Source organism: Bubalus bubalis, chromosome 6, assembly GCF_019923935.1.
Source record: "Bubalus bubalis isolate 160015118507 breed Murrah chromosome 6, NDDB_SH_1, whole genome shotgun sequence".
Lineage (NCBI taxonomy): Eukaryota > Metazoa > Chordata > Mammalia > Artiodactyla > Bovidae > Bubalus > Bubalus bubalis.
Genome location: NC_059162.1, coordinates 19,663,274 through 19,687,347, shown reverse-complemented (window position 1 = coordinate 19,687,347; position 24,074 = coordinate 19,663,274). Strand labels below are relative to the sequence as shown.

Below are 24,074 nucleotides of genomic sequence, written 5' to 3'. Positions count from 1 at the left end.
TTGATCCCTGGGTCGGGAAGATCCCCTGGAGAAGGAAATGGCAACCCACCCCAGTATTCTTGCCTGGAAAATCCAATGGACGGAGGAGCCTGGTGGGCTACAGTCCATGGGGTCACAAAGAGTTGGACACGACTGAGCAAGCGACTTAATTCTTTGGGTAGCAGCACTGTAACTTTGTGTTTGCATGGGGTAGATCTTCTGAAGATTTTATAAAATGTTCTTGATCCTAAAAAGGGTATGTTCAGTGTTTTATTTTGATGTACCATCATGGTAGCAGTTTGATGTGTTATGTGGAAATTATATACTAATGTTGACTCTTCTCTTTATAGGTGCCTTATTCCTCTGGCATGTCCATGAAGAAAATAGGTCACCGAGGTGTTGATTCCTCAGGAGAGACAACATATAAAAAGGTGCGTCTGAGTGCAACCCTTTCATCTTATTCCAGGAAGGGCTAGTTTTGTCTCTTTGATTATATTCTCCACATTCTATCCCATTTCTTGATACCCTAAACCTTTGCACAATAGCCATCATATGACTTGAATTTTAGAATTTACATCACAAAGGGTGAATTATCCAACCACCTGTATATGTGTTTAAATAAGAATGTTCTTAATGGACAAATCTGATGTTAGATGAATTTTCACTGAGCTGAAGCAATTGTGTTTCCCTGTTAAGATATAAACATGTAATGGCAACCCACTTCAGCATTCTTGCCTGGCAAATCCCTTGGACTGGCAAATCCCCAGTCCGTGGGGTCACAAAGAGTCAGACACAACTTAGTAACTAAACAAACAAATAACAATAAGCCCTCAAGGCCATTTTAACCTAGCTTTGGGGAACCATGTGTTTTGAAGTTTTTCTGTCTTTACTCTGGTGCTGGGTGTACATAAAGTAAAGGCTGGATCCAGTTCAGCCTGGTGATATAGACAGCAGGTCAAATGTGTTTCTTTTCTTCTTTGTGTGTCCTTTTTTTTTTTTTTTTTTTTTATTTATTTGGTTTTGGCTGTGCTGAGTCTTTGTTGCTTCGTGGACTTTGTTCTGGTTGTGAGCAGGGGCTGCTGTCTAGTTTGGTGTGTGGACTTCTCATTGGGATGGCTTCTCTTGTTACAGAGCACGTGCTCTAGAGCTCACGGGCTTCAGTAACTGCCGCATGGGTTCAGGAGTTGTGGTTCTTGGGCTCCAGAGCACAGGCTCAATAGTTCGGTGCACAGGCTTAGCCACTCCACGGCATGTGGGATCCTCCTGGACCAGGGATCAAACCAGCGTCCCCTTCATTGGCAGGCAGATTATTTATCACTGAGCCGCCAGGGAAGCTCCTGGGTTTTGTTTTTTTAAGATTATAGTTTCAGTTGGTGAATAGAGCCTAGAGCACCTGATTTTGAGCTAGAGATAGGAAATGGATTGAAAAGGTAGTAGTAATAACCAAGAAGAGAAAATTGAACTGGTGAAGGGAAAACAGAAGAGAAGCGTCCTGGGGTGATCCAGTTCTTCAGGTCTGGACTAATTGGAGATGCTTAGGTTTCCTGGGGTAGAGTGTTAAACCCCTATATGGCACCTGTACTTTGTCTGGCCCATGTCAATTTTCTTGTGTCTGTTTTCTGTCTTACCGCATTGTCTGAAGTGACAGAGGTAGACTCACTCATTCTCCTTCAGGGACATGACTCTCCCCAGGAATGGGCTCTGAGGCCTCTGTCAATTCAACAGACATTTATTGAGCTCATTTTATGTGCTGAACACTGAGACAAAAAGCTGAGTTTCTAGTCTAAGAGAGGCAAGCACTTAAAAAATTCATTATAATTTTAATGCCCCATGAGGACTAAGTAGAAAGGCAAGTAATACTTGGTAAGAGTTGGGGATAAGGGAAATTGCTTAGAACAAAACTGTCCAATATAACTTTCTACAGTGATTGAAATGTGCTATACCTGTGTTATACAGTGTGGTAGCCACTAATCATACCTGAATGTGTCTAGCAAAACTGAAGAAGTGATTTTTAAGTTAAATTTAATTTTAATTAACTTAGAATTAAATAGTTGAGTGTGGCTACTAACTACTGTATTAGATAGCACAGATCTAGTTAATATGACATTTTCTCATGACATTGGAATTCTGGATTGCAAGAATGGGGCTCTTATATTTGTATTTTGACCATAGTATGATAATGGGCTTCCCTGGTGGCTCAGATGGTAAAGAGTCCACCTGCAATGCAGGAGACCTGGGTTCAGTCCCTGGGTTGGGAAGATCCCCTGGAAGAGGGCATGCCAGCGTACTCCAGTATTCTTTCCTGGAGAATCCCTATGGACAGAGGAGCCTGGAGGGCTACAGTACATGGGGTCACAAAGAGTCAGACACAAATGAGCAAGTAAGCACACACACATGATAATTTTAAAGCTAAATACTTCTCTCAGAAATAATTTTAATCTTTCAGGCTTTTTAGTGGCTTTTTTTGGCCACTCTATTGGCCTTGGGATATCACTCAGTCCTGGTCTTAGAGGACTGAGCTTCAGTCAGTCAGAATATCATTTAATTTTAGTTACATTCTGTATCTGATGAATAAAATGTTTGGAGGACTTTGTATGCTTGGGGGCAGGAACCTTTGGAGTGAGACCTAAGATTGTTCTCTCATTTCAGTGTATCTTCCAGATGTCGGTGTGGGTTGGAGGGAACACTTTGCCTAGTGAAGGCTGGCTCCCATAGTCACACCTTTGCTACTCTGTATCTTCATGCCTCTCCAGTCTTTTCAGGCTTCACTGCTATGTGGAGCCATGAGGATGGGGAAATTGGATTGCCCCAGTTCAGAATGAACCACTGGGAGGGCATTTGCTTTCCATTGTTTCTTCTGGTTCTTCTCTCCTGAGTTTTTACTTCTGTAATCAGATTTAATACTAGAAACTTTCCTCTTGTTTCAGACAACCTCATCAGCCTTAAAAGGTGCCATCCAGTTAGGCATTACTCACACTGTGGGAAGCCTGAGTACCAAACCAGAGCGAGATGTCCTCATGCAAGACTTCTACGTGGTGGAGAGTATCTTCTTCCCGAGGTACAGTGGTTAATGTTCAGAAGAATGTCCTGGGAAATGTGGCTTTTTTATATCAACATTAGGACATTTTAGAGATTCATACCTAATTTAGGCACGCATCCAATCCTTAGCCTGATTTTAATCAGTGTGATGTGGGATATCACAATTTGGACAGCAAATGCTATCCTTTGGATGCTTCTGTGAGCCCTGAAAAGCAATTCAGGGCATTGGATAGGGGGTAATATGATCCCCTGCTCCATGTCTTAATCCCTGTGTTGCACCTGTGTCCCATTATGTAACTGACTCATCCAGTCCCTTTGGTTCTCTCAGGAGGGATATATTGACTTGCCTCTGGGTGACTGAGTGTCTTCCCAGGATTGTGGACTCCCTGAATTATAGGGACTGGTAAGTTATGGCTTCTTCTATTTAACCCCACAGTGAAGGGAGCAACCTGACCCCTGCTCACCACTACAATGACTTTCGGTTCAAGACCTACGCACCTGTTGCCTTCCGATACTTTCGGGAGTTATTTGGTATCCGGCCTGATGATTACTTGGTACGCTTCTGGAACTCAGGACTCTGGGACTCCGGTATCAGAGGAGTACTTCCAAAGGAAGACCTCTTCACATTCTTGCTCTTATTTTTTATTTTAGAATAGAATGGCATCTGTAGTTGATTTCTGATTGGGGAGGCTGATTGATCTCTGAACCTCTTGCTCTCTTTTCTTTGGGCCCTAGTACTCCCTCTGCAATGAACCACTGATTGAACTCTGCAACTCTGGGGCTAGTGGTTCTCTCTTCTACGTGTCCAGCGATGATGAATTCATCATAAAAACAGTCCAGCACAAAGAGGCAGAGTTTCTACAGAAGCTGCTTCCAGGATACTACATGGTGAGAGGACGAGGAGCACCAACTGCTCGAGCTGCCCAGTCCACTCCTGGACAAGGCTGGGGAGGCTGCTGTCGGGGGGAAGGCAGTGTCAGCGCTGACTTAGGGATGTAGTTCATCTTTGTGCTTTTGGTCCCATCTCTTTTGTCTCTCTGTGGCTAAAGGGGGTTTTGTTTATCTGTCCTATTTTAAGTGTTACCTAGTTTAGATCCTCCTACCCAAAGACAAAACTCAGTGATGTTTATTTATTTAGAGTAGAGTTGATTTACAATGTTGTGTTAGTTTCTGATGTACAGCAAGGTGAGTCAGTTATGCATGCACGTAATGTCTTTTTTTTTAGATTCTATTCCCATGTATAGGTCATTACAGAGTATTGAACAGAGTTCACTGTTCTATTCAGTATGTTCTTATTAATTATCTGTTCTATTTACAGTAGTGTGTATATGTCAATTTAAGTCTCCCAATTTACGCCCTTCCCTTTCCCTCTGGTAACCACAAGTTTGTTTTCTACATCGATGACTCAACTTCTGTTTTGAAACATGTTCATTTTTACCATTTCTTTATATTCCACTTAAAAGTATTATGTATTTGTCTTTCTCTGACTGACTTCACTCAGTATGACAGTCTCTAGGTCCATCCATGTCACTGCAAATGGCATTATTTCATTCTTTTTTTTTTTTAATGGCTGAGTAATTGTTCATTGTGGGGCTTCCCAGGTGGCACAGGTGGTGAAAGAATCCTCCTGTCAATGCAGGAGATGTGGGCTTGATCCCTGGGTTGGGAAGACCCCCTGGAGTAGGAAATGGCATCCCACTGCAGTACTCTTGCCTGGAAAATTCCATGGACAGAGGAGCCTAGGAGGCTATAGTCCATGAGGTTCAAAGAGTTGGACACCACTGAGTGCACGCACAGAATAGTCCATTGTACATATGTACCACATCTTTATCGGTTCCTCTGTCAGTGGACATATAAGTTGCTTCCATGTTGTCACTATTGTAAATAGTGCTGCAATGAATATTGGGGTATGTGTATCCTTTCAAATTATGATTTTCTCTGGATATATGCCCAGGATTGATATGGCTGGATCATATGGTAACTCTAGTTTTTTTAAGGAACTTCCATACTATACTCCATTAGTAGCTGTACCAGTTTACAGTCCCACCAACAATGTAGGAAGGTTCCTTTTTCTCCACACCCTCTCTGTCACTGTTTGTAGATTTTTTGATGATGGCCATTTTGAACTATGTGAGGTGATACATCACTGTAGTTTTTTTGATTTGCATTTCTCTAATAATTAGTGATGTTGAGCATCTTTTCATGTGCCTCTTGGCCATCTGTCTTCTTTGGAGAAATGTCTATTTAGATCTTCCACCCATTTTTTGATTGGGTTGTTTTTTTGTTGTTATTGACCTGCTTGAGCTGTTTATATATTTTGGAGATTAACTGCTTGTTAGTTGCTTCATTTGCAAATATTTTCTCCCATTCTGGGGATTTCCTTTTATTTTGTTGATGTTTTCCTTTGCTGTGCAAAAACTTCTAAGTTTATTTGTTTTATTTTTGTCTTTATTCAATGATGATTTTGCTTTCCATTCTTAGTCCAGCTCCTAAATCAGGGAATGAGGTTGGTTACTTCTCTTGATAGTACTATATTCATTTTTATTGATACCTCTTGGAGGTGCTGGAGAAGTTAGGGAACTCTCCTTTGCCTCCCATCATACTCAACAAAAATATGCTATAAAGAAGGCTAAGGGTTATGACTTTTTCAGTGCTGTCTTCCCTTAAACCTCTCTAAAGGAATATATTCATCATATTTGTAGTATCCTGACTGTTTAGTGTATTGGAGGATCTGCTGCTTGGCTTGGTGATGATCCCATTATTGAGATAGATACATTGGGACATTTTAAAACAATTACAATATGGGCTTCTGGGCAGGCAGATTGTATCTGAAATCTCATGAGCAGACAGAGGAAGGTGGGTGGCAGGTTTTGTCCTTGAGTTTCATTGAAAATCAGCTGACTTGCTCTTCTACTTCTTTTTTACTTTCTTGCCCTCAGAACCTCAACCAGAACCCTCGGACTTTGCTGCCTAAGTTCTATGGACTGTACTGTGTGCAGGCAGGTGGTAAGAATATTCGAATTGTCGTGATGAACAATCTCTTACCACGGTCAGTCAAGATGCATATCAAGTATGACCTCAAGGGCTCAACATACAAAAGGCGAGCTTCCCAAAAAGAGCGAGAGAAACCTCTCCCTACCCTTAAAGATCTGGACTTCTTACAAGACATCCCTGATGGTCTCTTTTTGGATGCTGATATGTACAATGCTCTATGCAAGACCCTGCAGCGTGACTGTTTGGTAAGTCTGTCATATTTCCTTCTCTCTCAGGCACCAGAAATCTCAGTGACTAAAACAGTTTGGTGGTTCTAAGGCGTTTAATCTGTAAGAGATGGGACTCTGTATAAAGTATGTGTCAGACTTCATTTACAATATCTTTTACATTAGATCATTTATGCCTTTACATTTTTACTTTCTCCCTCTTGGTCTAACTCCCCTCCCTGTCTTTTTTTTTCTGTCTACCTGTCCTGGGCCTCATAATCATATATTCTCCTTGTTTCCATACCAACACCATCACTATTCAGATTTTGATTCTGCCTGACAATTCAAATTTATACCTTGGAAGCTGAGTGCTGCTAGAAAAAAATCACACAACTATGTATACTGGCATCTCTACAGATTTTTTTAATACCATTTAAAAAATTATATATTTGGCTGTACCAGGTCTTAGTTACAGCATGCTAGATCTTCAGTCTTTGTTGCATGCAAGGTCTTTAATTGTGGCATGTAGATCTCCTTCCCTGACCAGGGATCAGACCCAAGCCCCCTGCATTGGGAGCATGGAGTGGTAGCCACTGGGCCATCAGGGAAGTTCCTCTATAGATTTATGATATCCAGTTCCACTTGGGCCGTCAGTGTTACTCATTAATGCATTTCCTGTTTCTCTCAGAGATGCCAAGTGATTGGTACTCTCTTCAAACAATTTTATAACTCCCATCCCCCCAGCCTTGTTTCTCAACAAGCTACCTCAACTTCTGTAGCATTCCTTTGTCCTGCCCCCATCATCAACTTAAAGTTTAGGAGAGTTTTTTTCAGTGTCTTCATGTAATGATGCCTTCCTTTCTCCTTTGCCTTTCTCTTCTCTTGCCTGCCTTCCTGCCTCTATGTCCTGGCTTCTGCTCTCACACTTCCAGTTGAATTGCTCTCTCCAATGACCACCTGGATGCCAAGTAGAGTACTTCTTAGTCCTTCCTTGAGTTTTCTGTGGTGTTTGACAGTTGATTGTTTCCACTTTCTTAACATCTTTTGGGTTTTGTGACATCTTTCTCTTGTTTTTCCACATCTTTTTTATTTTTGCAAGCTGCTTTTGTAGGATTCTTATCTGCTCAGTCCATAGTGTTATCATCCTTGCTTTCCTTTGCTTAACTCAGCCTCTTCTTCCAGGATAATGCCCATTTTAGTTTGACTTTCTTGGTTGTGAGGACTGGAGACTTACTGGAGCAGAGAGGTTTTGTAAATTACACATTAAGAATCAGTCCTGTATTCTCTTTATCCTTTACCCACCTATCAAAACAGCCTTGGGTGAACTGTAGCACCAAAGTGAGCTACTGGAACTGGTGGAAGTATACCAGGTTGAGAACTGGAGAGACAGTCCACACTTTTTAATATGGCTCATCAGGCCTGGCATTGTCTGCCCCTCCCATCCTCTCTCATATGCCAAACACCTACACTTTGCCTCACCAGACTCAATGGATGTGAATTTGAGCAAATTCCAGGAGATAATTAAGGACAGGGAAGCCTGGCATGCTGTAGTCCATGGGGTCACAAAGAGTCGGACATGACTTGGTGACTAAACACCACCGCCGGATTATACCCATCTGCTCGTGGCCTGCTGTTTCATGCCTCCAGGCTTTGGCATTATTGCATTATTCTTTCCTTCCTTTGTTTACATGCACTTATTTTCTTTCTAATCTGTCCCTCATAAACCTATTTATATACCTCCTGACCTCCTCTGTAGTATTCCTCAACCATGTATGCACTTCCATTATTACACATGCTAGACTATGTTGTATTTATTTTTATGTTTGTTTCCCTTACTAAATTATGATATCCATGAGGACAGATGGTCTCTTAAGTGTCTATATCCATACAAGCAGGCACAGAGCCTACCTACAGATGGTGAGGCTTCAGCAAATATTAAACCGAGTTGAAGCTGGCCATATAAGGTCCTGCCACAGATCTGCACTGTCACAGAATATGCTTTTACCTGACCCTCCTGTGGATTTTTTTTTGAGCTCAGATACGTATTCTTTCATTGAGTATATAATGTTCTTTTCATGAAGAGACACAAGGAAAGAACAAACAAAGAAGGTCTTGTGGACTAGGCTGTGGTCTAATTTGTATTTACTCTGGTGAAGGAAAGCTGAAGGAGTATCAGTGATGGGAGAGCAGAGAAGGTCAATGTACTATTCTCCAAGGAGTAGGAGGAGCAAAGGATAATCCTGTGGTTAGCTCTGGAGGGTGACTCCAGTAGTTAGACCTATAAGATCCTGAAAAAAGATTCTCATACCTCCCAAGGTTCAGATCATGTTTTTTCCTTCCATTAGGTTCTGCAGAGCTTCAAGATAATGGACTATAGCCTCCTGGTGTCAATCCATAACATAGATCATGCACAACGAGAGCCTTTAGGCAATGAAGCACAATATTCAGCTGACACTCGCAGACCAGCCCCCCAAAAGGCTCTCTATTCCACAGCCATGGAATCTATCCAGGGCGAGGCTCGACGAGGTGGCACCATGGAGACCGATGACCAGTGAGTGGACTTGGGCACCAGGAAGGAGTGTGTAGGCTCAAAGCATTTTTTTCTGGAGAGGGGTACACAGCTTCTGAGAAGGAGTAGGCTTTATTCAGCAGTGAAGTCAACATTAATACTTGAAGAACTATAGAGTGAGCATTCCTAAGAATGTAAAAGGAAAGGAAGATTCTTAAATTTTGGATTTGTAAACCTGGAAGAAGTGCCATTCAAAATTAAAGAGACTCTTAAAAAATGTGGCTCAGAGTCTTAGATACATACCTGCAAATTATAAGAACTTCATCAAAAACCATTTATTACAGACTTTTTTTATGGAAGGTGTCTTTGTTACATTCATGGATCAAAGAAGTAGTTACTGAAGTATCGAGTGTCTTTCAGGTGGTTTCATTTAAAAAGTATTCTTTATCATGATTCTCAAGAACCAGCTCAGCTGGTAAAGAATCTGCCTGCAATGCAGGAGACCCCAATTTGATTCCTAGGTTGGGAAGATCCCCTGGAGAAGGGGTAGGCTACCCACTCCAGTATTCTGGGGCTTCCCTAGTGGCTCAGTTGGTAAAGAATCCGCCTGCAATGCTGGAAATCTGGTTTCGATCCCTGGATTGGGAAGATCCCCTGGAGAAGGGAAAGGCTACCCACTCCAGTATTCTGGCCTTGAGAATTCCATGGACAGAGAAGCCTGGCAGGCTGCAGTTTGTGGGGTCACAGAGTCAGACAGGACTGAGCGACTTTCAATTTTTTATGGAAGGCATCTTTGTTACATTCATGGACCAAAGAAGTGTAGTTACTGAAGTATCAAATGTCTTTTGGGTGGTTTCATTTAAAGTATTCTTTATCATGATTCTCAAGAAGAGTGTCTTAGTGGGCATAAATTAAAGTCCTAGGGAGGAATTTGCTGGCGGTCCAGTGGTTAGGCCTCTGCTTTCACTGTTGAGGGCCTGGGTTTGATTTCTGATCAGGGAACTAAAATCCCACAAGACACATGGCAGGGCAAAAAAAGAGAGAGTACTAAGAAAGTTTAGAGTTAATTAGGAGAGTATTCCTAAAATTGCTGAGTAGGGGGCGAATTTTAGATTCTTTTTGGTGAAATTGGGGTGGGAGAGGCAGGCAAGTGAAATTTGGAGAGCAAGAAGTTGTATATAATATATACTCCAAAGTGGTTGGGGTTGGGTGAAGGCTCTTACTCTTCCTGTTTGTGGAAGATGGGACAGTTGTGTTTAGGTCTCAGTTACAGCTCTTGATTGGGTTTGAATTTAAAAAGCAGAAGCTCCTGCCTGCTAGCCAGAAGATATTGTTACTCTTTCTTTCTTGTCTTCCCCAGTATGGGTGGCATCCCGGCCCGGAATAGTAAAGGGGAAAGGCTGCTGCTTTATATCGGGATCATTGACATTCTGCAGTCTTACAGGTGAGAAACATATCAATCCCAGGGTCAGAGTGGATGTAGACCTACTCACCTTGCTCTTTTAGATGGGTTTGTCACCAAATTCTTCCTGAAGCAAGAACAGTAAGTTGCAGTCTGGCTGCTTGCCTCACTGGATTTCAAATGGTGATTTATTTCCTTGGTTATGCCTGTCTTTTGACTTCTTACCCACCATCTCGCAAACATAGCATACACCTTTGTGGAAAGCTGAGTCAGTCCTCAGAAGCAGCAGGGTGGAATACGCCATCCTGCTGGCTCTTTGTGGAAAACCTGTGAGATGAGTCATACTCCACATTGGGATGCAATTGGAAACACATTCCTCTTTTCCATGGAAGAAAAACAAAGGGATCACTATTCTGTGAAAAGTATTAGCCTGTGGAACTAAAGCAGTGGATGGTAGTGAGGGAAGAGCTGGAAATGTTAGACCCCAGTTTTGCTCCTGTAAGATTTCAGACACTAGTGAGGACTGGACAGTATTTGACCTCCCTTCAGGCTTGCCTGTCTGTCCCTCCAGTTCCCGTTTTACAATAAATATTCTTGTCCCTGACTTGCCAGGATGTATTAAGTATCCTTTTCCAGTGAGAGGATAGTTGACTTACTCTAAAAACAGCTTTAATCTCCATGCTGAATAAGCACTACCCTGTCTGTTCTTTGAAAAACTATAGCACAATAGTGGGAGTGCTTTCCTGGCTTCTGTCTTTTCAAGTTTTTCTACTGTGATAGCTGAAGTCTTTAAAATACAGTCTACAAGGTCATTCATTTAATGTGAATTCATGATGTATACATTTTTCTTGACAGGTTTATTAAGAAGTTGGAGCATTCTTGGAAAGCTCTGGTACATGATGGGGTGAGTAGCAGTCAGCTAGAGGCGCTCCTCTTTCTGTCTCTCTCACTTCTGATTTGCCCTCTCAGTTTCCTCTTATCTTATTTCATTTGTGGGTTTTACCTTTTTGCTAGGGTCTCAGCCTAGGGAAAAACAGCCTTTGGACTAGCGATTCTCTTGCTGGGCCTCCCCTTCTCTTAACTCCAGCCATCTTGTTTCCTCTGCAGGACACCGTATCAGTGCATCGCCCCAGCTTCTACGCTGAACGGTTCCAGCGTTTCATGTGCACTACAGTTTTTAAGAAGATCCCCTGTAAGTGGCTTCTGCCAGATGACCCTCCAATGGCTCTCTTACTTCAGGAGGTGGGGGCAGGACTCCCCTGTCAGGGAACTGCCAAAGCCAGAGACTTCTCCTCCTCTACCCACATCCCGTGAGAGCTGCTGCCCGTCCTTATGTCAGTCCCTCTGCCCCAGTCGTTACCAAGTTGCTGCTTTCCCCCCTGGCAATCCCTACAGGTGTCGTGGAGGTGAGGGGCATTTCTGAGAAACTGATGGGATTGTAAAAATACTTAATTGTGGGTGTAGGATCCATGCCACAGGCTGAGGTAGGCAAAGCCAGACTTCTGTGGACAGAGATAGGCAAGAATATTACTGTATCCCCAAGGCCATGGAGTTCTCAGATTAGGATCAGAAGGTTGGAGAAGCATTTACTCATGTCTGCTTAGCAGGTATTAGTCAGCTAGAGGCTCTCCTCTTTCTGTCTCTCTCACTTCTGATTTGCCCCCTCAGTTTCCTCTTACCTTATTTCATTTGTGGGTTTTACCTTTTTGCTAGGGCCTCAGCCTAGGGAAGGGAGTTGGGAAGTGCCAATGTTCTTCTTTCCAAACCTTCCATGCTACTGCCACTGGCAAATTCCAGCTCCTTCCTATCTCCCTCTCCTTCCTATCTCCCTCTCCTCATCATAGCCATTAGTGATCCCTCAGTGAGGCAAAGAGGACCTATGCATGCCAAACAGTCTTAACAAACATAGAATAATCTTTTCAGAGTCTTTTTAAAATGATACATAAACAAGTGTAAAGTATCATCATGGTGCTCTGTGTGTCAAGTTCTACAAGGATATAGAGTGTCTGATTTAACTGAAGGCTACTATTGAAAAGGAATTACGGATTAGGAGACATGTCATCCGGCAGAAGCAAAGCCATCAAGGTTGTAGGAGGGGAGAAATACACATCCCCTTTCCTCTGGGTTGTCTGCTGTCTTTTCCAAAATGACGTGAACTGAGATGCCCCCTCCTCTGATAAGCAGTTCATAGAGCCCATCTTTGTTGACATTAACCATTTTTCCTGCTTTGCAGAAGAACAACCTTGGGTTTTTGTTGGGACACTAGCAAGTTGTATTTATGTCTTGGTGACTGTTTCTGAGGTAGGTGCTAAGTAGGCTTTCTCTTTCCCTTTTGAAGTGAAGTCCTCTCCTTCCAAAAAGTTTCGGTCTGGCTCATCTTTCTCTCGGCGAGCAGGCCCCAGCGGCAACTCCTGCGTAACTTACCAGCCATCGGTCTCTGGGGAACACAAGGCACAAGTGACAACAAAGGCGGAAGTGGAGCCAGGTCAGCGCCAGAGTTGGAGTCCCCGTGTGACGGGTGCTCCCTCCCTTCCTTCTGAGCCCTCATCTTTTTCTGCTTAGGACCTCTGTTCCCCTTCCTGTTCACGAAAAGCCAAGTTGCTACATATTTTTTCCTATATTTCCCCCACCCCATTTTCTCTTCTTTTTGATTTATTGATTTTCTTCCTCTTTCTTTTTTCCAGGCGTCCACTTGGGTCGTCCTGATGTTTTACCTCAGACTCCACCTTTGGAGAAAATCAGTGAGGTCTCGACTATTCCTGACCCCTATTTCTCACCTGTAGTTGGAGAGACTTTGCAAACGCTAACTACAAGGTTGGTTCCTTGGCCTCTTTCTCCATGTAATCTTCTCATCTCTCTCTCCAGGTCTTTGAGAACTTCCATAATTCTGTTGGTTTGTTTTTTTCGTTCCCCAGATTTTATTGTCTTTTGCTCTTCACTATATTTTTGCATGTTCATCTTCCTAAGAGCTCATCTTTAGTGATTTGGAAAAGTGTATCAACATCTCTGTATTTTTAGGGGGTGGTGGGAAACCCTTATGTACAAACTTCTGATATTCAATCAGAATATCTTAATTAATGCTTCATTTCCTGATGACTTAAGTGAGAATTCTTAGCTTAGGATTTAAGGTTGGGAGGATTCCTAGGCACTGAATACAGTGAATAATCAGCTTTTCAAAAGGATCCATTATATGGATTGTGAGTTCGTTTTGTTTTTGGTGTGTTGATCATCTATTACATCATAATGTATTACCCCAAAACTTAGTGACTTAAAACAACAAACATATATCATGGTTTCTGTGAGTCAGAAATACAAGTGCAGTGTAACTGGGTTCTTGGCTCAAGGTTTCTCATGACATGATAGTCACACATTGGCCAGGGCTAGGCTCATCTTAAGGCTCAGCTGAGAGGCTTCACTTCATATTTATGTGCTCTTTGACAGGATTCAGTTTCTGGTGAGTTGCTGGACTATGGGCCTTAGTTCTTTGCTGGCTGTTTTCTGGGGGCCTCCCTAAGTTCTTGGCCACATGAGCCTCTCCAGAGGACAACTCAGAATATGGCAGCCGGCTTCACTTAGCATAGGCAAGTGAGAGCGCATGTACCTAAGCATGTATCAGGAAGTAGGGATCACTTTCGACCTGTGAAACTAATAAAAGAGACAGGCTGTCTTCCCACACACCAGCATACTGTGATGAGACAAACAAGAGAGAACTTCTTTACACATTCCTGCACGAAAGAGGGAGAACAGGAAGTACAGAGGAGCCTAAAATCCAGCAAATGCTGGAGTTTTCTTTTATCACGTCTCAAAGCATGAGAATAATTCATGACTTTTAGCTTTACCTTTTAGACTCTTGGTTTTGCCTTCTGAGTCTTCATGAAAACTAGAATGTGCTGAGTCATTTTCTCAGCCTACTTGGCAGAATTTTGAGGATCCACTGGTTTCTTCATTGTGTACTATTTCTGTCTTTTTTAGTCCAAGCAGGACAGTGTGTCTGTTGGTATAATGCCCTCAGAGATTTTGTGGGGTTCCTATGAATCTCACTGGAATTTACTGCTAGACCAAAGCCATACCCACAAATACCTTCTTGATAAGCTCTATGCTTCTTAGAGATCCTATTCAAGTTGAGAGGATCTGAGAGACATACCCTTAATCTTTTGAATGTCGTTTCGCATAACTGAATAGTACTCTTGAGTTCTTAACAGATGTTTTATAGTCATACCCGTGGCTTCATCTGTAGACCACATTTTCCTAGCAGTGCCTTAGATTTTATCCATTTCTTAATTCTAGCATTATTTGCTATCTAGAGAGGCTCAGAATTTTCAAAACCTTCCAGTCTTGGCTTCTTTTTGTTTCCTAGTCCTTCCCGTCATTTATTTTTCTCCTCTCATATTTTACTGTAAGCATTAAGAAGAAACCAGGTAGCACCTTCAGCACTTAATTTAGAGATCTCCTTAGCTAGGTTACCCAGCTCATTAGGCACGTATTCTACTTCCCACATAAGTATAGATGACATTGTCCCTACACTTTGTTCCACTACATTGCAAAGATCACCTTTCCTTCAATTTCCAATAAGATTTTTCTCACTTCCCTTTAAGCCCTTACGGGCAAACCCCTTACAGTCCAGAATTCTTCAGGACACTTTTAAAACTTTACTGTATCCTCAAAGCCCATTTGTCTCTTCTAAAGCCACTTCTACATTTTAGATTTTTATTATAGCAGCACTTCATTTCCAGGTACAAAAATCTGCATTACCTATTGTGAGATAAATTACCCCAAATTTTAGCAGCTAAAAACAACAAATACTGTTATCTCAGATTTTATGTGGCTTAAGAATCTGGATATGACTTAGGTGGGTGCCCTTGGCTCAGACTCTCAGAAGATTACAGTCAAGCTATTAGCCAGCAGTGTGGTCTCATTTGAAGGCTTGCCCAGGGGGGAGGATCTACTTCCAAACTTATGAGGTTGTTGGCTGGATTCAGTTTCTTGCAGGCTCTTGGCCTAAGGGTTCCTCATTGGCTATTGGCTGGTGGTATTCCCTCAGTTCCTTTTCACATGGTCTTTTCCATAATGCATCTCACAGATTTGCAACAGCTTCCTCAGAGCAAACAAGTTGGAGAGCGTGTGCCCAAGAGGAAGCAACATGGCCTAATCTCAGAATTGATTTCCATCACCTTTGGTGCATTCTCTTCGCTAGAAGAGAGTCACTAAGTTCAGGCCACACTCAAGAGGAGAAAATGACACTATGGCATGACTGTCAGGCGGCAATGATAGTTGGGTGCCTGCCACACCTGGGGATTGAAAGCAGTAGTGGAGGAGGGTGGTAAGGAAGTATTTTATGAAAGTCAAGAAACTGTTAATTAAAAGAATATGCTTCCAGATCTAGTAACTCCTTAGTCCCTTCTTTCTGAATTCTAAGTTGATTCCCAGTGAAATACAGAGAAGCAGTCTGAGATGTGACCTGAGAGTTCTTTTTCTCATTTATTTACTAATTCTTCTTTCTGCCCCCGTTTTTTCCCCACTCCTGTTAGTTCAACCCTCTTGGAAAAACATGAAGTTCCAGAGTCAGAGTTCATCCATGTAAGTTTCTGGGATGTGGGGGAGGTGGCTGCTTTGAAAGGGTATAAACAGCATTACTGATGGAGTAGAGCAAGGAAGTAGTTGTCAGGGTTAGGGGGACTGGGTGCCCACCTTCCCCTAAATCTGACTTTAAAAACTTTTGGTTTTGAGTGGGGGTGGATTTTTTTTTTTTTTTTTTTTTTTTTTGGTACTGTGTACTTGGAAGCTGAGACTGGACTAGCAGGAAACTCTTTAGGTCTGCCATCTAGGTTGAAATTAACTTGAATTCCTTTGCTGTCCCCTTATCTCATACTCCTCGTCCTTAACTTTATACCCTTTACCTTTCAGTGAGCAAAAGTCCTCAGAAGACTTGGAGCGAGACTCAACCACCTCTGTGATCCCAGGATGTCAGCCCTTGACCCAGAAGTGCTGAGTTTTCTTTTTCTTGGTCATCAAAAAAGGAGTGCAGTGGAAGCTAGGAGAGCTCTCCATCTCCCCCCGAAGAAGAAGAACCTTTCTCCTTTCCCTCCCTTATGAACGGGCATTAGTGCTGGGACAGTTGAGGACAGCAGCATCCTCTCCACTCCCAAGCTGGGTGAAACCAGTTTTCAACTCACCAGCCTTGGCTTCCACAACTGAATGGTTTCAGATCCCCCTTCTTCATGTTGAAAGTGGGATTGCTGGACTTGGCGATTTTCTTCCCCCCTCATCTACCTTTCATCGGGAGCTGGACTCTTTAATTTCCTCAGGACAGACTGGCTGGTACATTATCCCTACCTTAACTCTTTCTCTGGAAGAAGATGCCTGTAATCTTCGTAAAGATTTTCTGGGGGGGTGTTTAACCTCCCAACCCTCTCCTTTTGTTTCCTTAAAAAAGGAAAAGGAAAATAGCACACAATTTCAAACCAGTTTTCAGATAAAAACTCCAGAAGTATTGGAGAGATGCCTATTCGCAGGGTTCCCTCAGAAGAGTCCTGGTATTGGAGAAACAGAAGGTGGGGACTGCTGTGCTGGGAGCAGCTCCTCTTGACTCCTCCTCTCTTAGTGAATGTCTTAAGGCTGAAGGAATGGAGAGAGTGGGACACGGGGTCGTCTTTACCCCTTTTGTTAAACAGTGGTGCAGTCTTGGGGCTCACAGGTCAGAACCCTTCCTAGGCAGAACCCTACTCACTGCCAGGCCATAATCATTATTACTCTTCTGCAATTTGAAATGTATTCTGCTTGTTTTTCTAAATATGAAGACGTATCAAATGAATTTTAGATTTCTTCTCCAAAGGAGATGTCTTCCTTGCTCTTGCACCTTTTCCTACAGTGTTCTGCTGTTGGAGCTGAGATAGAGACGGGGTACCTGTCTGTTGAACAGGTAACTGTGAGGCTAGAGAATGTTCTCTCAAGCGCATGGGGAGCCAGCAGATTCTTGCCTTAGTGCAGTCACTGCTGTGCCCCGCGCCCCGCCGCCTCTCTTCACGCAGAGAACGTGGAAATGGGGGCTGTGTAATCCCTCTTCTCCCTGAGTTCACTATCTGATCCTCCTCCTCGTGGGGGGAAAAGGGTCCTGGTGTGTCTGGCAGATTGTTGATCCCTGTACTGTCCCCTCTCCATCCTACCCTGCCTTGATAGTAGCTTAGTCCACACCCTGAGTAACTGTCTATATTAGACACCCCCAGCCAGTTTCTGGCTGCCTGTCTTTGCTGCCATGTTCTTTTTTACAAGAAGGAAAGAAACAATTCTTGCTATTTTTTTTTTCATAATTTACTATTTATGATGTATTTAAGTGTTTTATTCAGGACAGAGTTCTGTCAGGGGTGGGAGGGAATATTTGAGGGAGGCTGGGTCTTAAGGACGGGGATGGGGAGTCAACATTTTTATGAAGTGTCACTATTTGCCTCTACTTTGTATTGTTCAGAAATGGCAAATACAGTATAAAAGCGATAAGTATCTGGTTTTAATGCATTAAACTTTTGTCAGTTATTTAGACTTCTTGCTTCCTCTTGATTCTTTATCGTACACCATCTGCTCCACCCTTCTACCCCAGGCTGTTTTGTTCATACTGCCCAGAATGAATGCATCCTTTCCAGTTTTCCTCACTCCAGCTTTGGACTAACTCAGGCTGAGAGAAATGATTTCATTCATTACCTTCTGGCCACCTCCTCCATCTTAACAACTTAAACTTGACAAGGAAAAGCTGTGAATGACTAGAAAAGGAATTCATGTCGGTCTGTTGCCTAGGGATTTGGAGATCCAAAGCTCAAAATTTTGCTTGGCTTTAGGAGGAAAAGAGAGGGACAGTAGGAAAAGCAAGCTTAAGATTTGTTGGCCCGAGGATTCTCTCCCTTTCCTTCCCTCAACTTGGCTCCAAGTTATCTTAAAAAAGTATAGAGACTGCTTTTCTCAGCTATGTGTTTTTCTAACTTCTGTGAGGTTGAGCTTATGATGTTCCTTTCCACACCACTATTCCCTACTTTGTTAAGATCATTCTACAAATTATGCAGCAGCTAATGAGTAAGAACAGTCAGTGCTCTGGGTAGTTGAAGGTTAAAAGAAGTAATTGATCTTAAAGGGTTTACAGAGTCCAGAAGAGTACAACATACATGCACACAGAAAGAATACATGAGATGTGATTTCTGAAAGAGTGGTACAGAGCATAAAATAAGAAAATTAGAAGTGGACTTCCCTGGTGGTCCAGTGGTTAAGAATCCCCCTGCCAAAGCAAGGGACATGAGTTCGATCCCTGCTCCTTGAAGATTCCACATGCCAAGGGACAACTAAGTCTGTGCTGTAGAGCCCACTCACTAGAACTAGAGAAAGCCCATGCACAGCAGGGAAAACCCAGTGCAATCAAAAATAAACACTTTTTATTTTTTAAGAAGGAAAATTAGAGGTTACTGTGGGCCTGAAGTGTTGGGGAAAGTTTCACTTGAGCACAAGTGCCTTAGAAGTATGAGAATGGGCATGAGCGCTAGACAGTCGAGGACAGCAGCATTGTCTCTACTCCCAACAGAATGGCCTGTTGCAGAGAGCAAGGAAGAGACCATGGTGAAAGCAATGGTAGAGGGAGATCTGAGGGAGAATATTGGAATAAGCATGGGTGGAGGCAACACTGGAAACCCTGGCTGCTAAGATGAGGGATTTTTATTTTAAGCTGTAGTCAGTGAGGGAAGTGTAGAATGTTTTTGTCATAAGTGGGACGTAAAAGAATTCCAAAGCCAATCTGATGATAGTTCTATCACAGCAGATAGAAAAAGTTGACAAGTTAGATGGATAATTTAGGTGTGAAGTAATGTGCATTTAGGATGATGGCAATACCAGCTGGAGAGGAGGGAAGAGAATTGAGATGGTAATAAATTTTATGATAGAACAAGTAACTGGAATAAAGGAGGAATTGAGGATTCTCAACGTTTTGAATTTTAATTTAAGTCAGAGGCTCAGTCCTCCTTTAGATTGGATAAGAAGATTTTTTCCCAAATAGGAATTAAATCTGAATGTATCTTAGAAGGAAAAATGATCCTGCTGCTGCCCTTAAGCTTGTCACTTCAATTTACTCAGGCAACTAGGGGTATACTAGATACCCTCTGATGGTCAGAGGGTCCCTCTAGTGGTGAGCAGCAGCTACTACTTTACAGCTGTACCCTGCCATCTAGATTCACTTGCAAGTAGGGCCTATTCCAAAAATGAGGAAAATCAAACTATAGGATATATAACCTGGAAATCCTAGTCTAATGTTTTACTCTTAAACATGTCAAATTCAGCTAGTCAAAAAAGTTATTTACCACAGATGGAGTCTCGTTCATTCTTTAAACAAAGAATTGCTAGTTAAAGTAGATTTCAGATTAAATTGTTCATTCTTTAGCTTTTCAAAGACACAAAAACAAATCAGTATCGTTTGTAAAACTACTTCTTAAAAGTTCATCAAAGGGACTTCCCTGGTGGTCCAGTGGCTAGGACTCCGCACTCCCAATGTAGGGGGCCCATTAAAAGTTCATTAAATGCATCACACACACACACACACACACACACACACACAGAAGTCGCTCAGTCGTGTCCGACTCTTTGCGACCCCATGGATTGTAGCCCACCAGGCTCCTCGGTCCATGGGATTTTCCAGGCATGAATACTGGAGTGGGTCGCCATTTCCTTCTCCATTAAATGCATCAGCTGTTTCCAATTTTTCCTGTCTTTTAAAAAGAATTTTTAAAAAAAATTTTATTACAGAAAATTTCAAGCTAAAAATAGAGTAAATTGACATGTATGCATCACCCAGCTTCAATACTTGTCTGTAAATAAGGCCAATCTGTTTCATCTATACCTTCTACCCCACCCTTCCCTTCTCTCTGCACCTCCAAAGGATTATGTTAAATTCCACACAGGGATTCACCTGGACTTACATGGTGGTCCAGTTGCTAAGACTCTGCTCAGTGGAGGGGGCTTGGGTTCAGTTTCTGGTTGGGGAATTGAATCCCACATGCTGCAACTAAGACCTGGCACAGCCAAATAAATACTGTTTTTAAAATCCCAGACAAAAGCAGCTACACCCCAATAAAAAAAAAATCCCAAAGCGTATCATTTCATGCATAAACACTTCAACATACAGGTCAAGAGCTAAAGGTACAATACAACAATATTACCATGCCTTTAAAAATTAGTAATTCCTTAATAATATCCAGTGATCAAAGTTAGAAAACTTGTCTTAGAAATGAATTTTTACAAATAGCTTTTTGACCCCAGTCTCTTGAACTCTAAGGTCACTGATGACCTTCATGTTGCTAAATATATCAGTCCTCATCTTACTTGACAGGTCAGCAGCACCAGACAGTTTATTACTCACTCCTAGAAATAAATATTTTCTTCATTCAGCTTCTGGGATACCACGTGCTTCCTCCTGGTTGTCCTCACCAAGGTGCTGCTGCACTGCTCCATCTCCATCCTCTTTTCTGGTTCCTCCTTTTCTCTCTGGCCTCAAAATGTATGATTAAGTCCAGGGCTCAATCATAGGACCCCTTCTAGCCTACCTTCACTCTCAAAGTCCTAAAGGCCCTGTATCATTTGTCCAACTCCCCTGTCACCTCATGATCAACTAAAAACTCCCAAATTTCTATCTCTAGCCCAGACTTTTTTTCTGAACTGCAAACTCATATCTACCCACTTACTTGACATCTCCATTTAGGTGTCTAATAAGCATCTTAAACCTAATATATGTCCAAAACTGAATTGCTGGTTCCTGCCCCTCCTAGCCCATCTTCAGAAATAGTTGCTTAGAACCAACTCTAATAACCCCTTAACACTCCCTTTCCTTACATCCTCCATCAAATCCATTGGCAAGTTTTTAAAGTTTTGTATCTTAGAATTTTGGAGGGGCGGGGATGGGCCAAGCAGCATGTGACATCTTAGTTTCCTGACCCAGGGATTGAACCCATGACCTTTGCATTGGGAGCATGGAGTCTTAACCACTGGACTGCCAGGGAAATCCCTAAGTTTTATATCTTATGACATATGCAAAATTCATCCATATGTCACTATTTTCACATCTTGTTACCACCCTACAGTAAGCCACCATCATACCTGATTATTGAAATGGTCTCCTAACTGGTCTGTATCCTTTTCTTTCCCCCACAGTCTGTTCTCAATGCAGAAGCCAGAGTGAACTGTTAAAACACAGACCCCGTGCTGAAACTTTCCAACAGCTCCTATCTCAGAGTCCTTAAAATAATCTTTACTGCTGTACGTAATCCGACCTTTCTTCTCCCTTTGCCCTTCTGGTCTCATTTCTTCTCTCCCTCTACTCCAGTCTCTACTGGCCATCATGTTCTTAAATACACTCTTGCCTTGGAGTATTTGCACTTTTTCTTTTCCCCAGGTATCCTTCAAGTCTCTTCAATTGTAAGTCTTCCCTAATATCCTGTTTATATATAAACACACACACACACACACACACATCTACCCTAGTCTCATCGTTATTCAACATTGACTTATTGGTTTATTATCTGCCTTCCCCCATAGAAAGCAAGCTCCACAAAGGCAGACTTTATTTTGTTTCCTTCCAAGTGCCTAGAATAGTGTCTGACCCACAGGTAAATGAATTGTTTTTGCTTTTTCTCATATTGGAGCTCTTGTTTTACTGAACTCTAATCCTACCAGATTACACCTCTCATGATCTCATGATCATTCGTGCAACTCACATATCTCTTCATTGAACAGCTTCTGACATAGTTCTAACAGGACATCTTCTGTATGAAGAGAGTATGAATACTGCATTCTCCAGGTTGAATCAAATCCATCATATAGGACCTATTTACCAACTCATTTTTTTATGACCACCCTATTTTGTATTTGCAATATCTACAAGGACTTTTCAAAGGGTGATTAAAAACTGGTCACAATCTGTTAAGTATCTGACTAAGGCTGAGATGGAGACAGCAACCTCCCTGTATAGACATGATGACCCCAAAACAGTGATGACAGTATTCATTCACTTCCTATCACTTCCTTTAGTTTGGGCTGAATGTTTATCTACTTATACATTTTAGAAGAACACTAATTTATAATAATTCCTGATGTTCAAATTGTCTTTAGAGTTGCATTATCCTGATTAACTCAGAACATTTTTTGTTGTTGAATCTTATCTTTTATGAAATACTTTGGATTTGACTTCATCGATTTATGTTGATTTCTATTTGTACAATATGTATATAGCTGGACTTTTAGGTAGCTCAGCTGGTAAAGAATCCACCTGCAATTCAAGAGACTCTGGTTTCTATTTGTACAATATTTATATAGCTACACATGCTTTCTTTTATTGCTATTGCCTGATATGTTGTTTTTTCCTTTCCTTTTATTTTTTACCTTTTGTCAGTTTGGTATGTCTTACATTCATATTTTGTTTATATTTGAACTTTTCACTAATGATTTTTCTATGCTTTGTTTTTCTTCCTTTTCTTGTCTATGATTATAGTAACAGATTTTTTTTTCCCTCAGTAACACAGAGATTTTACTCCTATACCTTTAATGGTCACCAATAACTTTTGAGCATACCCATTAAAACTTTATCAATATCTATGTAATGTCTACAACACACTTGCCATCTCCATCTACCATCTCTGTAGTCATGTCTGGGTTCCCTGCTCCTTCCCCCACTTCCTCCAAAATAGACACCTGGAATTTCCAGTTTTTCTTTGGAGTGTGTGTATAGGTAAGCCAAGGCATTTATTTATTTATAGCCAGGCCAAGGCATGCTGGATCTTAGTTCCCTGACCAAGGAACAAACTGGTGCCCTCTGCAGTGGAAGTGCAGAGTCCTAACCACTGAACTGTCAGGGAATTTCCAGCCAAGGCATTTTTAATTAAAATAATTTTATTTTTATTTTTTGGCCATACCATGATAGATGTGGGATCTTAGTCACCCGACCAGGGATTGAGCCCACAGGCCCTCCACTGAAAGTGCAGAGTCTTAATCACTGTACAAGTAGGGAAATCCCCTAAGACATTTAAAAATGTAATTCTTTTTTTTTTTTTTTGGCTGCACTGGGTCTTAGTTGTGGCATGTGGGATCTAGTTCCCTGACCAGGGATTGAACCTGGGGCCCCCTGCACTGGTAGAGCAGTCTTAGCCACTAGATTGCCGGGGAAGTCCCTAAAATGTGATTCTTGATTAAAAAGCGAAAATGATTGACTAGGTTGTCTCCCATTCCTTGGGAGATTAGTTAAAATTATTGGTTCATCAAACTTTTTTCTGCCTTCCTACCATATGTCAGGCTTTGTAGTGGACTTAGGCATAGCAGAGATTGACAGCTTTCTCGCCTTTAATTGGGACTTCCCTGGTGGCTCAGAGGGTAAAGAACCTGCCTGCAGTGCAGATCAGTCCGATCCCTGGATTGGGGAAGATCCCCTGCAGAAGGAAATGGCCACCCACTCCAGAATTCTTGCCTCGAGAATTCCACGGACAGAGAAGCCTGGCGGACTACAATCCATGGGGTCGCAAAGAGGGGGACACGACTGAGCGACTAACACTTTCACTTTCTTTTGCCCTTAATGAAATGGGAAAGACAGATACACAAACAAATGCAATTCAGAGGTATAAGTGCTTAGTAGTTTGATGAACAAAGTGCCATGGGGAACCGGGGGAGCTGAAAAGTCAGTAGTCAGTAGTCATCCCACCACTTTTTTAAAAAAGATGATGTTGGAATAGACATAGCCTCAGCACTTTCAGAAGTTCCTTCACATTTTCTCTTAGATCTTCTCGGCAAGGAACGCCACCAGAAAACCTGAATGGCAGGGCAGGTGGAGGTGTGGCCCACTTTTTTGTGTTATTTGGCCCCTCCCTCCGCCCCAAACAGCTCCCACTTTTTTTTTTTTTCTGGCGGCGCCTACAACTCCCAGAAAGTAACACGGGGATGA

At 42.1% G+C, this 24,074-nt stretch overlaps 1 protein-coding gene across 6 annotated transcripts in view; it reads left to right on the top strand.

The window, feature by feature from the left end:
• PIP5K1A (phosphatidylinositol-4-phosphate 5-kinase type 1 alpha) overlaps window positions 1-17,662 on the top strand; it is a 39,358-nt gene extending 21,696 nt beyond the window's left edge. For 4 of the 6 annotated variants that reach the window (XM_025287863.3, XM_025287866.3, XM_025287864.3 and 1 more), the window contains 13 exons: window positions 330-410; window positions 2,907-3,037; window positions 3,455-3,572; window positions 3,754-3,906; window positions 5,958-6,257; window positions 8,564-8,769; window positions 10,088-10,171; window positions 10,985-11,033; window positions 11,237-11,321; window positions 12,468-12,614; window positions 12,814-12,943; window positions 15,658-15,706; window positions 16,034-17,662. In XM_025287863.3, coding sequence (XP_025143648.2) covers window positions 330-410; window positions 2,907-3,037; window positions 3,455-3,572; window positions 3,754-3,906; window positions 5,958-6,257; window positions 8,564-8,769; window positions 10,088-10,171; window positions 10,985-11,033; window positions 11,237-11,321; window positions 12,468-12,614; window positions 12,814-12,943; window positions 15,658-15,706; window positions 16,034-16,036 — 1,536 coding nt within the window. In that variant the 3' untranslated portion in view covers window positions 16,037-17,662. The remainder of the gene's footprint in view (window positions 1-329; window positions 411-2,906; window positions 3,038-3,454; window positions 3,573-3,753; window positions 3,907-5,957; window positions 6,258-8,563; window positions 8,770-10,087; window positions 10,172-10,984; window positions 11,034-11,236; window positions 11,322-12,467; window positions 12,615-12,813; window positions 12,944-15,657; window positions 15,707-16,033) is intronic. The other 2 variants (XM_025287865.3, XM_025287867.3) reach the window with 2 other exon arrangements.
• Window positions 17,663-24,074: the final 6,412 nt, after the last annotated feature.